Source organism: Antedon mediterranea, chromosome 9 (assembly GCF_964355755.1).
Source record: "Antedon mediterranea chromosome 9, ecAntMedi1.1, whole genome shotgun sequence".
NCBI lineage: Eukaryota > Metazoa > Echinodermata > Crinoidea > Comatulida > Antedonidae > Antedon > Antedon mediterranea.
In genome coordinates, this window is record NC_092678.1 from 22,589,296 (window position 1) to 22,607,532 (window position 18,237).

The window sequence follows — 18,237 nt, forward strand, 5'->3', positions numbered from 1 at the left end:
ATAAATACTTGAGTACAGTAATAATATTGTAATAATGTGATGATGATTCACACAATAAATAAACTTATTTAAAAATCAGTTTATTTTTGTATTTAATGATCAGTAGGCCTACAATTTATGTTTTTTAATGCAATTTGTACACCAGAACATTGGGTTTTTCATTATGTCGCCCTCTATAATGTTTCTAAGTCGGTTGCTAGTGTAAATTGCGCATGAGCAGTTCAACTCAAATCAGAGTTCGTCTTACAGAACTGAGTACGAGTCTTAATTTTTTTTCTCGATGGTATACAGCGTAAAATATTTGCAAGAAACAAGAAAAAGATGGTTTATATTTAAGTAAATTGATCAGGTTTTGTTTTTATTTTCATTTTAGTGAAATCCAAATCAATTACCGAATGGCTTAGCCGGACTTAGTTGACAGTTAAGGAAGTCGGCCAGGCTGCCTTGTTTTTGTTTTGGTGTGGAAAGTAGTACGGCCCAGGGCCTTCATACCACGGCCCGAGGCCTTCAGAGCGGTGTCAGGCCTCAGGGCCTAGGCATTGTTTTTAATTTTATGTTATACATTGTAAGATGAAGAAAACAATTAAAATATGATTTGATCAGATTCAGTAAATTTACCAATAAAAGGTTTTAAATTTTATTTTTTAAAACTGAAATTATGTTATTAAACTTATAAAACAAATGTTTTAAATATATAATTTTTTAGAATGAATAGTTATTAGCGTCAACTATGGTATCTATCACTGATTTATATCAAGTCGGTGGAAGCGACAGAATTAAGAACATCGAAGATGAACTCCAAAATGAATTGACGGACTTGAAAAATGACATTGAAGAAAATGAAGCTTTTGGACCATCTTCACGAGTGGCAAGGTAAATATATGTGTCATGAGCGATTTTTATTAGTTTTTCACAAAATAGCTAAATTTTAATTAAGCTAGTTATTTTGTGATGTACCATCACATTTCATCTGTATTGTTTTTTTATCATAGCTCGGTGCCACTGCCGCAAAGTGTTGAACACTTTCGGAAACAAAGAGAGTTGACGATCAAGAGAACAATGGAGGTAAAAAAATGCTTATATGAAAAAACTATAAACAAAAACCAAGCAGATCCCAACCAAACATCTACAAATTTTGTTTGATCTTTTTTTTGTAGGTGAGTGAAGGTAAACCTTTGGTAGTTCAAGCCAGTGTGATGCAAAACGAATTGGATAATTGTACCAAACTGGAATATACGGACGAAAGTCTTCCACTTATATTACACCAGGTAGGCTCCCTCCCCTCCCCCACCCATAACTGCTTTGGAGGGGAGTGGTAAGACTTCTCCCTAAAATACAAAAAAAAAAAATCAGTAGAAATGTATACCCAAACCAGTGATGTACAGTAGCCACAAGAAATGCAGTAGTGCGGTTTTCGCAAGAAAAGGGAACAATCTCTGTTTAAATTGGTTGTCAAAGGCCTCTGTGAAAAAGTGGTCAGGTTGGAAACCTTACCAACCGTACTGGTGGCTACGGATCTAAAAATGTATGAAAGCCCCTTAAATATATGGTGAATTGAAACTAAAACATCCAAATATGGGACAATCCTCACTTCTTGTTTTTCTATCAATACTATCCTATCAATTTTCTCACAGCTCTTGTGTTTTTTCATATAGTTCTACTGTGATAGAATCCAGCAGTTAGTGCAGTGTAAGCATATGCACATGCTACGATGGAAACGTTTTTGTGAGCATACTCGTGTCTTGGAGTCTTTGTTTCCAATTTACCAGAAAAGATTAGAGTAAGTACACAATTGTATAGATCATCTCATCTTCCAACACTGTGCAGTCATTGATCGCACATGGATAGATGTATTGATATGTTCTTGTTATTGTATATTTAGAAGACAATTTAAAAGATGTTTTGAAAAATCCCAAGCTCTGCAACCTTCTGTATCTGTATGACGTACAAACACTATAGCTGGTTATCATGTACATTGGTCAGAGGTCAAGTGCAAAAAAGATTATAGAACCCCTCCTTGACTTGTATTATTATTATACCTTATAATAGGTCAAGAGTTTATATTGTGAATTCATTTCAGGCACATAATGTCCGAGTACAATGACGCAATTGCTCGTGCCAGACGACTGCACGTAGCTCATGAGTCGCATTTGTTGGGTAAAGGTACAGCAAAGAATGCTATCAACTTAGAGGATATGATGATTTATACAAGATGGCTTACCTGTCATTTCCACGCTACAAAGACCATCAATTCATACTTAAAGGTACAGTACGCTACTTCTTAAAGGTACAGTACACTACTTCTTAAAGGTACAGTACGCTACTTCTTAAAGGTACAGTACGCTACTTCTTAAAGGTACAGTACGCTACTTCTTAAAGGTACAGTACGCTACTTCTTAAAGGTACAGTACGCTACTTCTTAAAGGTACAGTACGCTACTTCTTAAAGGTACAGTACGCTACTTCTTTCAAGATGATTGAATATTTGTGACTGCCGAAGAGGATTCATTTGGGCAATAGAGTGATAGATATCCCATCAGTTATGAACAACCTTTACTAGGACCCAACAATGTGTGATAGATGCCCTGTTGGGTTAGCCTTATCTCTTATAGGAGTGTCCTCTGAATAGAGGTGTCTCAAAGAAGACAGAGTTAGTTAAGATGTTAAAATTATTAAAAATTCAGTTTTATATTGTCTTACTTTATTAACTAGCTTATCAGCGGATATATTTTTCAAAAGATTGTTACTTGATTGTAGAATATTTCGCTTAATTTTAACAGGTACTTGAATACATCCCTTCTGCTCACAAGCACGACACTATACCACCAGTTCCACGAGACATTGAACAAAGCCTAGAGAAACAAGATAAAGATGAAAACAAAATTTCTACCTCAGTTTTAGAAGTTAAATCGAAGTGGTTTGATTCTTCTAGGCGGTCTCCTGGTCTATCAAACCCTGCATCTGTCTTAGGCCGGCCGACCTCTGGAAGTTCAATGACTGTACCTAACTCACCCCCACCGGCATCATTCATAGCAGGGACAAACACAGTCCCACCCACAGCAGCTGGGATTGCTACCGCTGCTGCAGCAGGGGGAGGCCCAGCATCTGACGGAACCACATTGAGGCTTCCTTTTCATGAGTGTGATTTCACAGCAATAAAACCTATGTTGGAGTTCTTGTGCACCTGCTATGGCATTAATATGGTATGGTTTAAGCTCTTTTCTACCTGAAGCTTTTTCTACACTATCAAACCAAACATGGTAGTGATATGACCAAATATGGTATTTATATGACATCATCATGTCCATATATTGGCACATCCATTTTTTTTGTCACATAAACTTTGATAGTGTAGACAGAGCTTTAGGCCTATACTTTAGTGTTTCCTATGATCTTATACACAGTAAGTCCAGGGATCTGTTCCAACATCGAAACCATGTGTTACTCTAGGTAATGTAACTGTATATAAAGGTCAACTTGCAATCTCTTTACTATTAAACATTACAGTATCTTTTTCTTTAGGATTTGAATTCCATTAACAGCACCTCTGATGAGATGGAGTTGATTACTCACGTCAATCGCAGATTCAAGACTATCTTTGCTAAACAAGAAAAACAAAACACGTTCCCTACTTACGATAAATTTGAGGTAGGTTAAGAAAAACAACTCTCTCGTATTCATATATTTTATTTTAATAAAATCTTTTCAATCTATTAAATTGTGAGAGAGAACCTAACATAGTATTGTTGTTTTTTGTAATTTCAGATCGGACAGGAATCCTGGGGTGCTGATATGTCCTCACATTCTTTGAAGAAAGAAGCAAACTGGTTGTCATTTGTTAAACTGAAGTATGGCAAATATTTATACAAGATATATTTTTACAGGTAATAAGTACGAAGGCAGACAAAATTATTTCAATTATTCTGTACTTTTATTTGTTTCAGGCCAACAAAGGAACCTATACAAGAAAGAAACATGACCAAACTTCGTCAGAAAAACAACATTGATGAGCTTCTGAAAGCCCAAACAAAGTTTCTTTCAATTTCTGATTCAGTGGTTAGTAAACTTGCATTATTATTTAAGAAGAGTTGAGAACATTTAGGGAGGGTTGTTGGTTAGTTAGATTTGACTATTTTCTAAATTGAAGTGAATTAGAATGTCTTTGCTTTTTTAAATTTCATGTAGAAAGTTCAAGAAGCATTGAAAAGCCATGCAGCAGTTGTGAAAGATACCCCAGAATGCAACCCCGTGTCTGTGACATCACACCGCACTAGCAAAAACACAAATGCAATATGGAGAAAGATCTACTGCAGTCACAAACTATATGATGGGTAAAGATCTGTGTACACTATCAAACTTTGATGTAATTTCTACCTACAGTAGTTCAAGCATTGTGGTGGTAGCGCTTTAGAGAAAAATTACACTCTACAAAAGACAATTATTATATTATCTATAATGCAAATGTTGGTGTTTTTTTAGTTCCAGTAAAGAAGTTGATTATACAGTAACCGAGTTTGACGAAAAAGAAACAGACAATGTCAACTTTGCTGGTCGATCTTCAAGATCCTCGGCATTATCCTCATCAAATAGACGGAATGGTGATGACGATGGTGATTTCAACTATCAGAGTGCGATGCAGATGCTAGGCCTAGACGATGATGATAGTGGAAGTCAAAATCCAACCTCTCTACAGGGTGGCTACCTGTCTCTCCTGAACCTTAGGCACCTACGGATACGGGATCTTAAAAGAACAGTGAGACACTATTATTTTTGTTGTTTATCTTCATAGTTTTTAAATTAAGCCATTGCAGTCTTAAGCTCTGTCTGTTTGACAAGAAAGTGTATACACTGTATGAAGTTTTAAGTGTATACTAGTTGACTTATATTCATAGCATTCTCTTAGAAAATTCTGTCTGTTCTTCTCCTGCCAATTGTGTCATTGATTCTTTTCTTTGCAGTGTTTGAGTGTATTGAATTACTTCAGGTCTGTGGAAAGAACTTTGACCATTAATGATGGTGGACTATCACTGGAGGCTGGACAACAAAAGAGGTCCAGGTAATGAATAAATAATTATAATTCTGAAAGCTAAGATTTAGATAGTGATAGAAATAGATATAAAGATAACCATGCATTAATTATTTATTTTTCAGCCAACAGAATCACCGTGTGTCTACCACAGATGGAGGTATGATTGGAGGAAGTATTGGAATCGGTAACCATGGCTACTTACATTATACTCCAGCAGATTTTAAGGTGCAAGAAAGTGCTTTCATGGAATTTTCCGAAATCGAAAATCATGATGATTATTACAGCATTGATGAAGGCAGAGTACATGTACAGGATCAGAGAGGGTACTATGTTATATATGATGTAGCAGTCAACGATCTTAAGTTAGTATTTCACAATTTTTCATTCTGGTCCTTTTTTTTCTATAAATATAACTAATATTTACATTAAATATATAATATACTAAAGGAGTCTGATCATCTATAAAATATTTTCTTCCAATGGATATAAAATTGATTAGGATGAGATTTGAACCTGCCATTTGTTTTATGAGGATGGGTGACATTACCACCAGACCATAATAATAATATTTTATATGTGTATACAGAAATCTAGAGCATGACCTGTTATTGGTAGCTAGTCACTATTTGGAGAAAGATCGAGAACGAAGACTAAAAGAAAATGGTGTTGGGCTTCCGAGGACTCACAGGTTAAGGGTCAAACACGCGGTATTAGCAGCTTCAGGCGGAGTTGATCTACCCAGCTATGGTCATCTACAAATTGACCGGTTTGCAGTTTTACTTGACCTGTGGACGAACGAAGCCGAATATCTTGAAAACAAGAGACAGGTATTATCTGTTTTTAGTTTTTCTCTATAAATATATTTATGTATGTTTTGCTACTTTTTGTTAGTTTTTATGTTAATTTTATTACTTCTTTTTGGTTAGCTCCTAGACTGCTATCTAGAAGCCTACCAACATGTATTTGACATGCATGAGAAGCGAGCCTTGGCCCAAACTATCACCGACATCATGTACAGACGCCCTCGCTTGGATTTCTCATCAAATTATTTTATCAGCAATTACCGAATGGAGACAATAGTGTTGAGGCTTAACTGCAAACTTATCAAATCTATTCTGGACAAACAGGTAGGCCTAAATGAAGTAAACAGAGAGAATATGAAGGCTGTTATTAAGTTGTTTAGGGTTGATACTTACTGAATGTGAGGCCTAGCATCTCTTCTGGGTGGAATAATATGATCTAGCTCTAACTAAATCCACTTTACTATCTTCTAGATTCAAGATCAGAGAGAGTATATTCAACGTGTGTGTAGAGATGGTGATACTGAATTTGGACTACCCCATCGTATCATACCAAAACAGCCAGTTGCTATTAATCTTAGCAGGTAAATCTTGCAGTAACACCTTTGATTATTTACATAATGACAAGCATTCATCTATGTTACTGAACTCAACTCAAAGCATTTATTTATAGCTGTATTTAAAAGACATGTTACAAAAGTTCTCAGAATGGGTTATGCTTAAAACATTATGAAAAAATGACTCTCACTGTCTAATAATTGTTAACTTATTCGTTTCTAGGCCAGCACTTAGTCATGTATATCTTCTGGAATTCCATCCCTCCTTGGCATTGGCAAGTAGGCTTCCAACAGCTCTCAAGTATGCATACAATGTAGGTATATTTTGTTATTACTTACCACTCCAAGTCATTTCTTGATCTGAACATTTTGTCTATGTATTTCCATTGTGCAGTTTTAAACTAAATAATAAGTGACACTAATAATAGTATTGTTTTTGTAGGAGCTAACAAACGCTCATATGCCAAAGACGGTCACTGAACAAATCTACATGGAGAAGAGATTGCTAGAAATTGCCAACAAAGAATGGGAAACGTTGGAACCAATTGGCACCAGCTTTACCAATCAAATACAACGAGATGTGCGTACAGTTTTGTTCAGAAGTTTGCATATACCACATACACCACTCTGAATATAAGACAGTCTTGAACCTGCCCACAGAGACAGTGTGATTGATATATGGTAGGCCTAGGAGCTTAAAAAAGACTAATTTTTTTTATTGAAATTATTTTCATTCTTACAGGTGTTCTCAGATGTGTTTGCGGAGGATCCGTTGTTTATGTGTGAAATGGGTCAGTCGATGTTGAATGCAATAGAGGCTACAGCAGGTAGAAGAAGTCAGAAAGAAAAACAGCAGGATATTCTTAAAGTGTGGAGCCGCTTACTCGAGGCAAATATTAAAATTATCTTCTTTTCCAACTCCTAGAATTTAAAACTCCTGTTAAGGTTGATGAATGTAATTTAAAGAAAGAAGTAACATAAGATTATAATAGATTTATATTTTTCATTTTGTAGACCATTACATTGCGATTTCGTTTGATGGATGCGTCATTTGAAACTGAGGTTTTATCCAATGTAAGTATTAATTTTCAATTATTGAGGAGTCGTTAAAGTGTATAGTAGTTATAGATCAATGTTTACCAAAACTAATACTTTAGTAAATCGTGAAAATGGTATTTACTTGCTGCCCTCTACAGCTTTATCGTCAACATGCAAATGAGCTTGGTTTTGACGATTGTCACTTGTTCTTGAGATGCGTCCAGTTTGAGTTTGCAAACTTCAAAGACAATGCCGACCAACCGCCACCACTGTTTATCACTGCTTTACAAGAGGATGACTCCAATCTTGACAGGTATCATATGTTCACCCAAACTTAATTTTCCCAAATCATGAAAAAATTATTAAAATATTCCAACTATACTTGGATACCTTTAATATATGTTGTTTATTTTTTACTAGATATACTCCTGCAAAACTATTTCTAGCAATTCATGAACTTGATGAAAAACATGTTGGTTCCTTCAGTTTCAGAACAAGAGAGGGCTACTTGAAGGTAAGACTAACAGTAACACTAAGCTTTTCTGAAGTTTAAATATCTGTAGTTCCCATTTAATTGACAGATATTTTTAAACTGATTATTCTGTATTTCTTTTGTTATTTCCATAATATTAACTACACTACAAATTTGTGACAAAAAAAAATGTGGTGTGCTCATATATGGACATGATGATGTCATATCACTACCTTTTTGGGCACCACACAGTTTTTTTGTCAAACTAGTTTGATAGTGTAGACAGATCTTAAGTAATGATCTCTTTTTTATTCCGGTTGTTAGGTACTTCGAGGCAGTGGTATGGAAAGCTTACAGACTGTGTTAGCAGTTCAGGTTGCGCACAAGAACGCCCTCTTGTGTGCCGTGCAACAGGCTAGTGTTTGCTCATACTTTAGAGAAGCAATTTTGCAAGAAAACCCAAAAACGTAAGTAGCATTTAAGTTTGCGGTATATATTGTAACAACACTGCCTATTGTCTGAGTTTTGTTCCGAAACCGAAACGAAAGACAACTTGAAATTAAGATAAGAACTTTGATCTTATGTCTGGCTGCGACAAATACCAACAGTACTGTAATATGTGCATATTTTCTGTGGTGCACAGTGTCTGTTAAGGGACGTAGAACTGATCGTGTCACAGCCACAGATAATCCCTTTGATCTCTGGAGCTCAGCATCCTGTTGTTAGATTATCTTACTACTACTGTACCATATTGGTGGCACATTGATATTTGTACAAATGTTGTTACCACCAGTGAAAGGGAGCCAGAAGAAAAGAGTGAGAAGATTTCCTTGAAAGTCCCTAAGGTGCCAAATACATCAGTGATGGGTGTGACACAGTCTGTCATGTATGCAGCAAAACTAAAGACAAGCATTGGAAGGGGACGGAGGTCGCCAGAGGCTTTTGTGTCATTACAACTGGAAAAGGTAAGTACTTAAATGTGGAGTCTATCAGAGCAAAATGAATCGTAAAACATGGCATGCATCGTAAGCAGAATTGAGATAATGCTCTTTACTTTAGCATCCTTAAACAGTCAAATTTTTCGTTTATAATTTTTATTTCTCTTTTTTAGGCTCCTTCTCGCGATGTTATGTTGAACAATTATCTGAACAAGAAGTCTTCAATGGGTACTGTACTTAAAAACCAAGAGGAAGTTGAGAAACTGAAAAGGTAATCTTTTAATTTATCCTGAATTAAGCAAGCAAACTTATAGAATCGGTATTTTATAGGCTACGTACGGTATATAATTGTTTCTCTGTACTGCTCAAGTAGCTTATTGGTAGTATATCATCCTAGTACAAAACACTATCTATCACAAATCTATTTAGACCTCACTATGATTTCCTCCATTGTCTTTCAGAACACTGATTGGTGGTTTTTGTCATCGATTTCTGCGGCGAATATCTCAGTATTCAATGCGGGGTCAAATCATTGCATACTTGAATACCATTGAAGATTTACTAGATGGATTTCCAAGTCTGCGGAACTCGCATTTTATGGTTGGAATGCCGGGAGAAAAGAAAACCAAACTCGATGACAAAGAAGGCTTGTTAGAAGATCCAAGGTATGAACATTTGAAATTTCAAAATAGATTACGTAATAAACAGTTCAACTAAAAATAAATAAAAACGATAATTTGTCAGAGCATAGACAAACAAAAACCCAATGACTTCCAACTACCTTAGATGACAGGTATCATGTCTCTTGCTTTCATCTACGGTCCCAGTAGCCTATTAATACAGTATTATTTGTATTACAGGACATTGAAACGAAGACCAAGACGTCTCCTGTCATCAGATGGCACTACTGTTTTGAATATCTGGTTTCTACCACATCACTCAGAAGTTCTACTAATGTTTAAGAACCTGGATGAAGTCTCTTGCAACAACGGGTTACTGCTAACTCTCAAGATTGTGGCTTCACTTCATGATATTCTTCAATATTTGTGTGCTCATGCAAAACTTGGAAGTTCACATGCAAGGTGAGTGATATGCTAGATTTGCACATGCAAAACTAAAGTTCACATGCAAGGTGAGTACAGTGATATGCTAGATTTGCACATGCAAAACTAAAGTTCACATGCAAGGTGAGTGATATGCTAGATGTGCACATGCAAAACTTGTAAGTTCACATGCAAGGTGAGTGATATGCTAGATGTGCACATGCAAAACTTAAAGTTCACATGCAAGGTGAGTGATATGCTAGATGTGCACATGCAAAACTTGGAAGTTCACATGCAAGGTGAGTGATATGCTAGATGTGCACATGCAAAACTTGGAAGTTCACATGCAAGGTGAGTTATATGTTAGAAACTCTAATAAAGGCCTACAGAACCAACAGAAGTTTTCATAAAAGGGTTTGACCTTAGTTTTCCTTTGTTTTTCCACTGAAAGGTTTTCCCTCAATAAATGTGTCTTTAATTATTACTGTGTAAAATCCAATTAAACAGCATAATATATTGCTTTATTTGTATAGACTTGGCTCTCAAAGGCTAGAGTTTGTGTCAGCTGACTGGGGTGGCACAGAAGGTATCTCAGCTGAGCTACGGGAAATTCAGAAACAAATCAACAATTTGGAAGACCCCAAGAATCCATCCATGGTACGAGAAAAACATGTTATTTTAGGCCTAAAGTATATATTCCCTCAAGGAAATTTCATTCCTTCGGGGATGTCAAATGTTATATTTTACCTCTAAGCAGGCAATATATGTATAATGCTCTTCTTTTTTTCCATTGATTAGGTTGCAGAATTCTTGGCTTTACGAAAAGCAGTAATGTTTTTGGAGTTTGAGACAAGTATTCGGCATTCCTTACGTGACACTTTCCTTTCAACGTCTAATATGACAGGATACAAAAGTGTCACAGACAATATCTACTCAGCATTGCCTAACCTAAGCAACATACAGCTACCAACTGTGAACAGCATGTACCTTCCAGTGCCTGAACCAATGGAGCCTAGAGATGTGGAGGCTAAAGTTTTATTTCCTTGGAGGTCATTTCTCGGAAGGTCAGTCATTTTAATAAAAATCAGTACAATAGTCTGAATTTCTTGTTTTGAATTTCTTTTGTATAAATTTAATATTGATGAATTGTATTTCAGAGGAGGTCCTTTCCATCTTCAGTTTTGGCAATGGCACCAGATCAAAAGTCAGATGCAGTTGTGTTTGGCAAGTCTCAAAGATGTAGATCGACATGTGTCTAATGGAGAGATACTGGGTGTATCTCTCCTGATGGAAGATGTATTGCAGAGTGGTCACGAAGACATCAGCATGGTGGCTGATGATAGTGATTCTGAAGACCAAAATCTTGCAGGACCAACGAAGCAATCACGCTCTCGTCCCCGGAGTGCGGTCAGCAGTAGACCGACATCCAGACCGACAAGTGCCAAGAAAGATGAAGAGGATGAAATGGAGAAAGAAAAATGTAAGTTAATGGTGTGAAGAATTTAACTGATTTTTGTTAAAATCAATGACTAATTGATACAGTATTGTTTTTTGGTTGATTGTGTATTGAGTAAAACACTACTTGTATAAAGGGCATGATAATTAGATAGGGTATCAATCATATAATAGGAATCAATTAACTTAAAGTCTTCATTTTATTTTGCAGACCAAAACAAAGGGCCTCTTTCACGTACCATTCAACCAATGGAGGCTTACGCCTTGTTGAGGAACTTCCTGTTGCTTTGGAAGAGACTGGAAGTATTCAAAGAAGAATGGGGAAGAAGAAAGCTACATGTGGAGACAGTAGGATCAGCCAGGGTTTACAGACAATTTTGGTAATAAGATCAATAAATCTTTAATTCTTTACTTTTATTATTTTAAGTACAGTATTTGTATTAGTAACATATTTAACTTTTTTTTTTCCAGTAAAATGTACAAGACAGATATCCTGTATCCAACTATTAAAAGCATTGCAAGAAAATATGGACAGGTAAAATAATAGTAGTTTATATTTGTGAATAGCAAACAGAAATGATTGTACGTGGTTACCAGCGACATGACATGACAAGACCCCAGTGGCAGAAGAATAGTATTTCAAAGTGTTGCTATCTACAGTATTCCACTCTAAGAGCTTGTTTATAAGCACTATATACGAATGCAATTTGCATATTATAATATTATTGTTTTTATTATTTATATATAACTTTGAAAGTGTTGTTATTTCACCTTTTACAGGTTGCAAAATTAATACAAGCTTTCTAATATAACGTTTAATATGGACTTAGATTACCAATATCTGAACATTTTTATTTTGTTTTAATTAGGCAGATAATTATGATGGACTGGTGTCTGACAATGAGCCCATTGTTACACCTAAAGGCGCTTCTGCTATGGAAATTCGCGCTAAACAGCTTGTTAAGCTTCTTGACAACTTTGAGAACCACATGGTCTACGAACTAAGACAAAAAGTAGCTCGGGAACATGCGTTGGTAGTTGCTGAACGAGGGCGTGAGGAAGGGAATTTGCCTATAGACTTATGGAAAAAACCAGTAAGATATACTGTATATATTTTTAAGTGGTTTATAACATTTATATATATTTTTTACATTTTTATTTAAAATGTTTCTTTATTTTGTAAATATTATATTTTAATTTTCAGGTAATTAATCAAAGACTAACAATTTCTCAACCGCACATTGCTGAAGACTTCACCAGACTCCTGCTTAGCAGCGGTCAGAGGAAAGGAGAAGAGTTTGTTATATCAGCCGACAACCTCAACAGCGCCCTGTCTCAACTTGCTTCCATGGTAATGACGAGAGAACGAAGTAATTACGACAACTACTCAATGTTTTACGAGAACATTCTTCGTCAGCAGCATCAGGTTATCTACAAACGGCAACAGGTACGCCCTCATTAAACATAATCGTTTTAATATAAATATAGAACCAGCAATTTAAAACTTCTAGCATTTGCTAACTTGCGCAATTTTTTCATTATTTATTTAATGTAGGAAATCAAGCATGCAGTAGAATCAGCGTCTGGACTTAGTGAGTCTACTCTAGTTGACGTGCAATGCAAGTTGGCTGATAAAAGCCATGACCTAATACTTGGTAAAACTTGTTTATTTTATTTTATTAGTTTCTAAATATTATGTATGAGTGCTTTTAGTCATAAAATATCTCTTTGACGTTTATCATTAAAATTTGTTTATAAAATACAGAAGTGACTTCACTACGAGCTAAGATAGCTGAAATGCGAGAAGAGTCTTCGGAGAAGGAACGGGAGTTGCGACGACGTATTCAGGATGAATATAACGCCCTCGTTCATAACTTGTTCACTGTCGCATTTGGACTTAAGGAAAAGCTGGACGAATTCAGGTAAGAAGTTCGACTTTAGTGGATCAATGATGATTGTTTGGCAATCCCACAATATCTTCTTGTCAAGTGTCACTGGATTTAGATTCCTAATTTGCATAACATTTATATCTTTTTTTCTGATTTCAATAGGACCCACCTGTATGACCAGGTGTTCACAACAGTTGGTGATGTTCGAAGAGAAGCGGTTATGGCGATGAGCAAACTGAAAACCATCAAACATGATAACGTCAAAGCAGACGGTAAGATCAGATTTGTTTCATTTTTCACTGTTTAAACTTGAGATCCATGTTTAGAAGACTGTATTAACGCTGCCTTTGTGCAGGATGGCTTGGTGGTGTTCCTGTTTCTTGAGAACCAATGTATTAGGTCTGTTACATATTTTGTTTAATTATTTTTTTATTTATGTAGTTTATAGTAAAATAAAATGCTTCCTCTTTGTTACTTTTTAGATGTGTTGCAACACAAGTTGGCGAAGGCAGAAGAGTTACGTATGATGCGTCATGAAAACGACCAGTTGAACAAAATGCTTCGTAAGCTGAGAGCCGTCAATGGCTGGAGGCTTACTAAGATGAGATCTAAATATATGAAAGAGGTTAGTCATTTAGTATGTTTCAATTACAATTTGGGTTGTTAATAGGTTCTTGTTATTGCTATTGTGGTTGTTTAGTAAGCTATCACAACTTTGCTTTTGAGGCGAAAGCAGAAGTTTGCTACATGGTCCAAACAATTATGAAACAGCACAAATCTGGGCATATTTATTTAAGTAAGCTATCACAACTATGGTTTCAGTATTTGATTCTCTTCTTGATTTTTAACAAAGAAGAGAGCTACCTATGTAACTTTAAACAACCATGCTTGTAATTTTAAATGGTTCGTAGATTGCTGGATTGAAGGGAGAAGCAAACCAGTGCAAGAGAGACTACTTGGAGATCAAATTGATGGCAGAAGAGGAAGTGATCCTCCTAAGACAACAGCTTGTTTCTTTGAAGAAGGCTCTCAGTACATCTGAGAGAGACCGTGAAACGATTCAGAAACAAATTGATAGAGAAGTAATGTTTTAAATGTTTTGTAACTGCCTTGTTTGAAGAATCCATATTTCATGAGATCCATCTCAGAAGATATTTTCGAACTATTCCAAATTAAGGGTAGAGAAAAGAGAATTTCAAAGCTTCTTTTGATATTCTCTTTTTTTATGGCCGTGAGTGCCATGTTACCTACCTGTAGCGTGATTTGTCTTTTATTTACCAACTAAGTAAAAACTTATTTTGTTGAGTGTTGTTTTTATTTATATTTTTTCTTTTCTTTTAACAGTTGCAGATAAAGAAAGAGAAGAAGCACAAAGAAGAGCAAGACGCCAGGAATGCAAAGCAACTGGAAGTTGCCAAAGCTGCAAACATGTCAAAATTGGTAAGTTATTTTAAACTCAACTTTAATTGGCTTCTGCTGTCTTACTAACAGCATAAAGGTGGGCTCTGGTGTTGAAATTTAAACTTTCAATACATACTACTTTTTAGTGTGGACGCAAAGTCGTGTGACAGAGTACTATTGTGTTCTATGAGAAACGTTAAATAGTAAAAGTTCAAGGATAGATATTTGCCATTTCTATTTTTTCTTAAAACTTCATAAATATTGTTCATTTCTGTATAAAGATTTATGAAGCAGATGTGAAGGAAGAAAAATTGAAAGCACTGACAGACGACTTTACAAGGAGTATGAGACTGAACCAGATGTATCAGGAGAAGTCCAAGAGGGATGTCAACCAGATGCGACATCAATTGGAACATGAAAGGACATTGAAGTTGGACGCGTTCTCTAGAGTGGACGAACTTCAAACCCAAGTGTACGACTATGAACAAGACATCAGCAGACCATACACGTCCATGAGTAAGTAGTATAAAACCATTCAGTTCATAAACTCAGTTAATTTTATAGTGCTATACTGTGAGTTAAAAATTTTAAATTATAGATGGGTTTTAACTGCATCTCAATAGAATATTGTATCTCAAAATAACATCAGTTTTAGTTTTAAAAATTACTCAATTTAAGGCAATTTTTATTATTAAACCAATTTTATTTTATGCATGAATTAAAAATGTCTTACTGCATGAAATAAAAAAATAATAATTTGTTTAAATTTACCAAAACAGATTCTAGATTAGCCTAGTATAATTTGAGCATGAAATAAATGTACTTAGAAACAAAATGCATGTATTTTTCTTTTAAATGTAATCTTTTTAACCCTTAATCCAGGCATTATGAATTCATCAAAGTTACCTCGTAAGTGTACACACTAACAAGGGTGTTGTTAAACTCATCATTTCAAAGTGTTTTACCTAAACATACAACTGTCATGCATTTGTTTTTTGAACTCTCAGAAACAAATTGTATTCTATGCATAGTTACAATGTAAACAGTCATAACCATGACAATAGTTGTTAGGTGTAAACAAACCATTCTTTGTTCATTCATTTTCAGTAGTAATTCTGAGATTTCATTTGAAAACTTTATTAATTTACTAATACCTTACACACTAAATATCTATTTCATGTTATTTTATCATTAAAGAGTGACGCAATTATGCCATTATGGGATCGTTAGCTAACATTAGCCTAGGCCTAAACTTTTAAACTTTTGAACAGTTTTTGAGTATTTTTAGTACAAGTCAAATATTATGTAAATACATTTTTAGAATTGAAAAGAAAATGTGAACATGATCTCTGTGTGAAAGCTGATTGGTTGGTTTGCCTAAGCTGTTCAATTTTCTTTCAAGGGGTGCCCTTTGTCAAAATAATGGCATTATGTGTTGTTCTTTTAGTAATACAATATATATCATTGTTTGTTGTTATATTTATACTGTGTTGGTGTTGTATATATTAATGATTCTTAACAAGGTGATTCAACTGGTGTCTAGGCTCTACAAAAAAATATGAACATTGTTGGATTTTAAATAGTTGTGCCCCAGAGGAACTCTGGTACTCTCAGTACCCTTAAGCTCTGTCTACACTAGTTCCAAGTTCAAAAAACATTTATTTGTTCAACAATGGCATATTATTTTACAGTGTAATATATAGGTGTGTACATTATTTAAATGAAACAAGGTAATAAGCCATCATTTGGGGTCTTCTCTAAAAGAAATCAAGTTCCTTGTCTCGAGAAAGACCCCAGGAAGTTCAATACACTATCAAGTGAAACTATCAAACTATCAAACTTTATGACAAAAAAAAATGTGATGTTATATCAATACCATATTTGCACACTTTTTTGTCTAGTTTTATAGTCTAGACAGAGCTTTAGAGATGACAATACCGTGTTAAAATTCACCATCATTTAGCCTATCTATTCTGCACCTCAATCACTGTTCACTGTATCAATCATAACATATATTTAGTTCTCTCTCAAGCTTCTACTGTATTCACTGGTTTTTGTGGTTTTTTTGCTGTGATCATTATGTTATACGTCTTGCTTTTATTTATTGGTTTATTGATTGATTGATCATAATAGTTCGATTTTTATCTACCTACACAAGAGACTAGTGTGTGTGCCTGCAGTGAGCTTGTACAGGGTCTAAATGAACACATCTCGTAGATATGAATTAATAAAACATTAGTATAGTGTTGTTGCAATATAGGTCATTTTTTAATATTTCTTGATATTTTTTCTTCAGCCATGCGATCAAAATCCTCGGACAAGCGGTCAAGAGGCAAGCCTTCACCAAGCCCACACCCAACCAACAACTTCCCACCCAACTACCAGCAAAGGTCAATAACCCCTGACCCTTGGTCATCGCAGAATAAAGACAACACTCGTGCCACACAGCGACCTCAAACTGTAAGTTGAATCAGGTTTGAAAATAATGTGATAGAGTTCTTACCACCTGCCCGGCCCCGTCAAGAATCAAAGCAAAGTAGGGCATTGTGTTTTTATCTGACCAATGAGGTCTCCATGACCTTGTTGGTGTTGTTCACTCCAGGCGTGACAGTTGTAACGTTTCCTCTTTTTTTTTTTCAGGTTGGCAGTAAGCTTAGGAACCGAATTGCGGAGCAGTTGTTAACCACACTACAGCCAGATCACCATCAGACCATAATGCAGCTGCAGGCCTGGGAACAACAGTACCAGAAAAAGTAGAAAGAAAAGGGATGTTTGAAGGTACTAATGAATAGCCAAGTCGGCGCAAAACTATGTTAGCTTATTTAAAGTTAACCTTTTGTTTGATGTCAGTGCAGGGTGTTGTATTGTCTATCTCATCAGAAAGGAATTCTCGTCCATCTACGGGACGATAATTTTCTAGAAGGCATCTGTATCCTCTCTTTTCCTCCTCCCTCCCTTCTCACCTCCTCCCCCTTCAGCCATGAAGATTGTTTTTAGTCACTTGACCTTTCTATACCTTATTGTGCCAAATTATTCATAAGTCACACTGTTGATGTGAACATGGAGTATGCTTACAATGAGAATGACAGAACATGGAGTATGCTTACAATGAATATGACAGAACATGGAGGTAAACCTCCATGGACAGAACTGGTTTTCACTAATTTCTTTAATAAAACAAATAATATATTATTTTCAAGACACATTTTTCTACCTAATTACACAAATAAATTGTAAATAAATACATTAAAACCAATTTATTTTGTCTTTCATATAATTTTCCCACCATAGTAATAGTATTGTATATTATTTTTTCATGGTGTATAGCTATGTTTTTGTTAAATTAAATGTATTATACAAGGCTACTTGTAATCATGATTTATGAAATTTTATATTTCTGTAACATAATATAAATGAATTATGATGAAATACAAATTATACATAATAATCAGTTTGATGTGATTGCCTATGAAATAAGTAAATTAAAAACAAATGAGTATACAGTGATATGGAGATAATAAAATCTCAATTTTACTAATTTTGTAAAGTTTATAATATATATACATTTATTCAGAAAATAAATTTAATGTCCCAATGCGTGAGCTGGCAAATTAAT

The 18,237-nt window shown here is 35.1% G+C and overlaps 2 protein-coding genes across 2 annotated transcripts in view; one reads left to right on the forward strand and one right to left on the reverse strand.

Moving 5' to 3' along the window:
* Positions 1-18,237, reverse strand: part of LOC140059445 (uncharacterized) — a 146,610-nt gene that overhangs the window by 53,378 nt on the left and 74,995 nt on the right. The gene's annotated exons all lie outside the window — the stretch shown is intronic.
* Positions 12-18,112, forward strand: LOC140058461 (uncharacterized). Its single transcript, XM_072104082.1, has 45 exons — positions 12-336; positions 707-873; positions 993-1,065; positions 1,158-1,268; positions 1,656-1,780; positions 2,081-2,264; positions 2,780-3,202; positions 3,522-3,647; positions 3,765-3,847; positions 3,944-4,055; positions 4,185-4,330; positions 4,479-4,752; positions 4,958-5,055; positions 5,151-5,390; positions 5,615-5,855; positions 5,955-6,155; positions 6,303-6,412; positions 6,609-6,699; positions 6,828-6,965; positions 7,128-7,274; positions 7,400-7,459; positions 7,582-7,736; positions 7,844-7,937; positions 8,220-8,362; positions 8,689-8,860; positions 9,007-9,104; positions 9,295-9,498; positions 9,694-9,915; positions 10,410-10,533; positions 10,675-10,940; positions 11,034-11,356; positions 11,543-11,711; positions 11,803-11,866; positions 12,201-12,425; positions 12,536-12,778; positions 12,887-12,986; positions 13,097-13,253; positions 13,383-13,492; positions 13,703-13,845; positions 14,132-14,302; positions 14,565-14,660; positions 14,903-15,137; positions 15,504-15,530; positions 16,918-17,081; positions 17,262-18,112. The coding sequence occupies exons 2-45, from the start codon at positions 731-733 to the stop codon at positions 17,376-17,378; spliced, it is 6,948 nt and encodes a 2,315-aa protein (XP_071960183.1). The 5' UTR covers positions 12-336; positions 707-730; the 3' UTR covers positions 17,379-18,112.

Excerpts from the sequence above, each read along its gene's own strand:
- LOC140058461 (XM_072104082.1), top strand. The coding sequence starts at position 731 with ATGGTATCTATCACTGATTTATATCAAGTCGGTGGAAGCGACAGAATT. Across the intron at positions 874-992 it reads CCATCTTCACGAGTGGCAAG|CTCGGTGCCACTGCCGCAAA; the intron begins GTAAATATATGT and ends TTTTTATCATAG. Across the intron at positions 13,846-14,131 it reads GATCTAAATATATGAAAGAG|ATTGCTGGATTGAAGGGAGA; the intron begins GTTAGTCATTTA and ends AATGGTTCGTAG.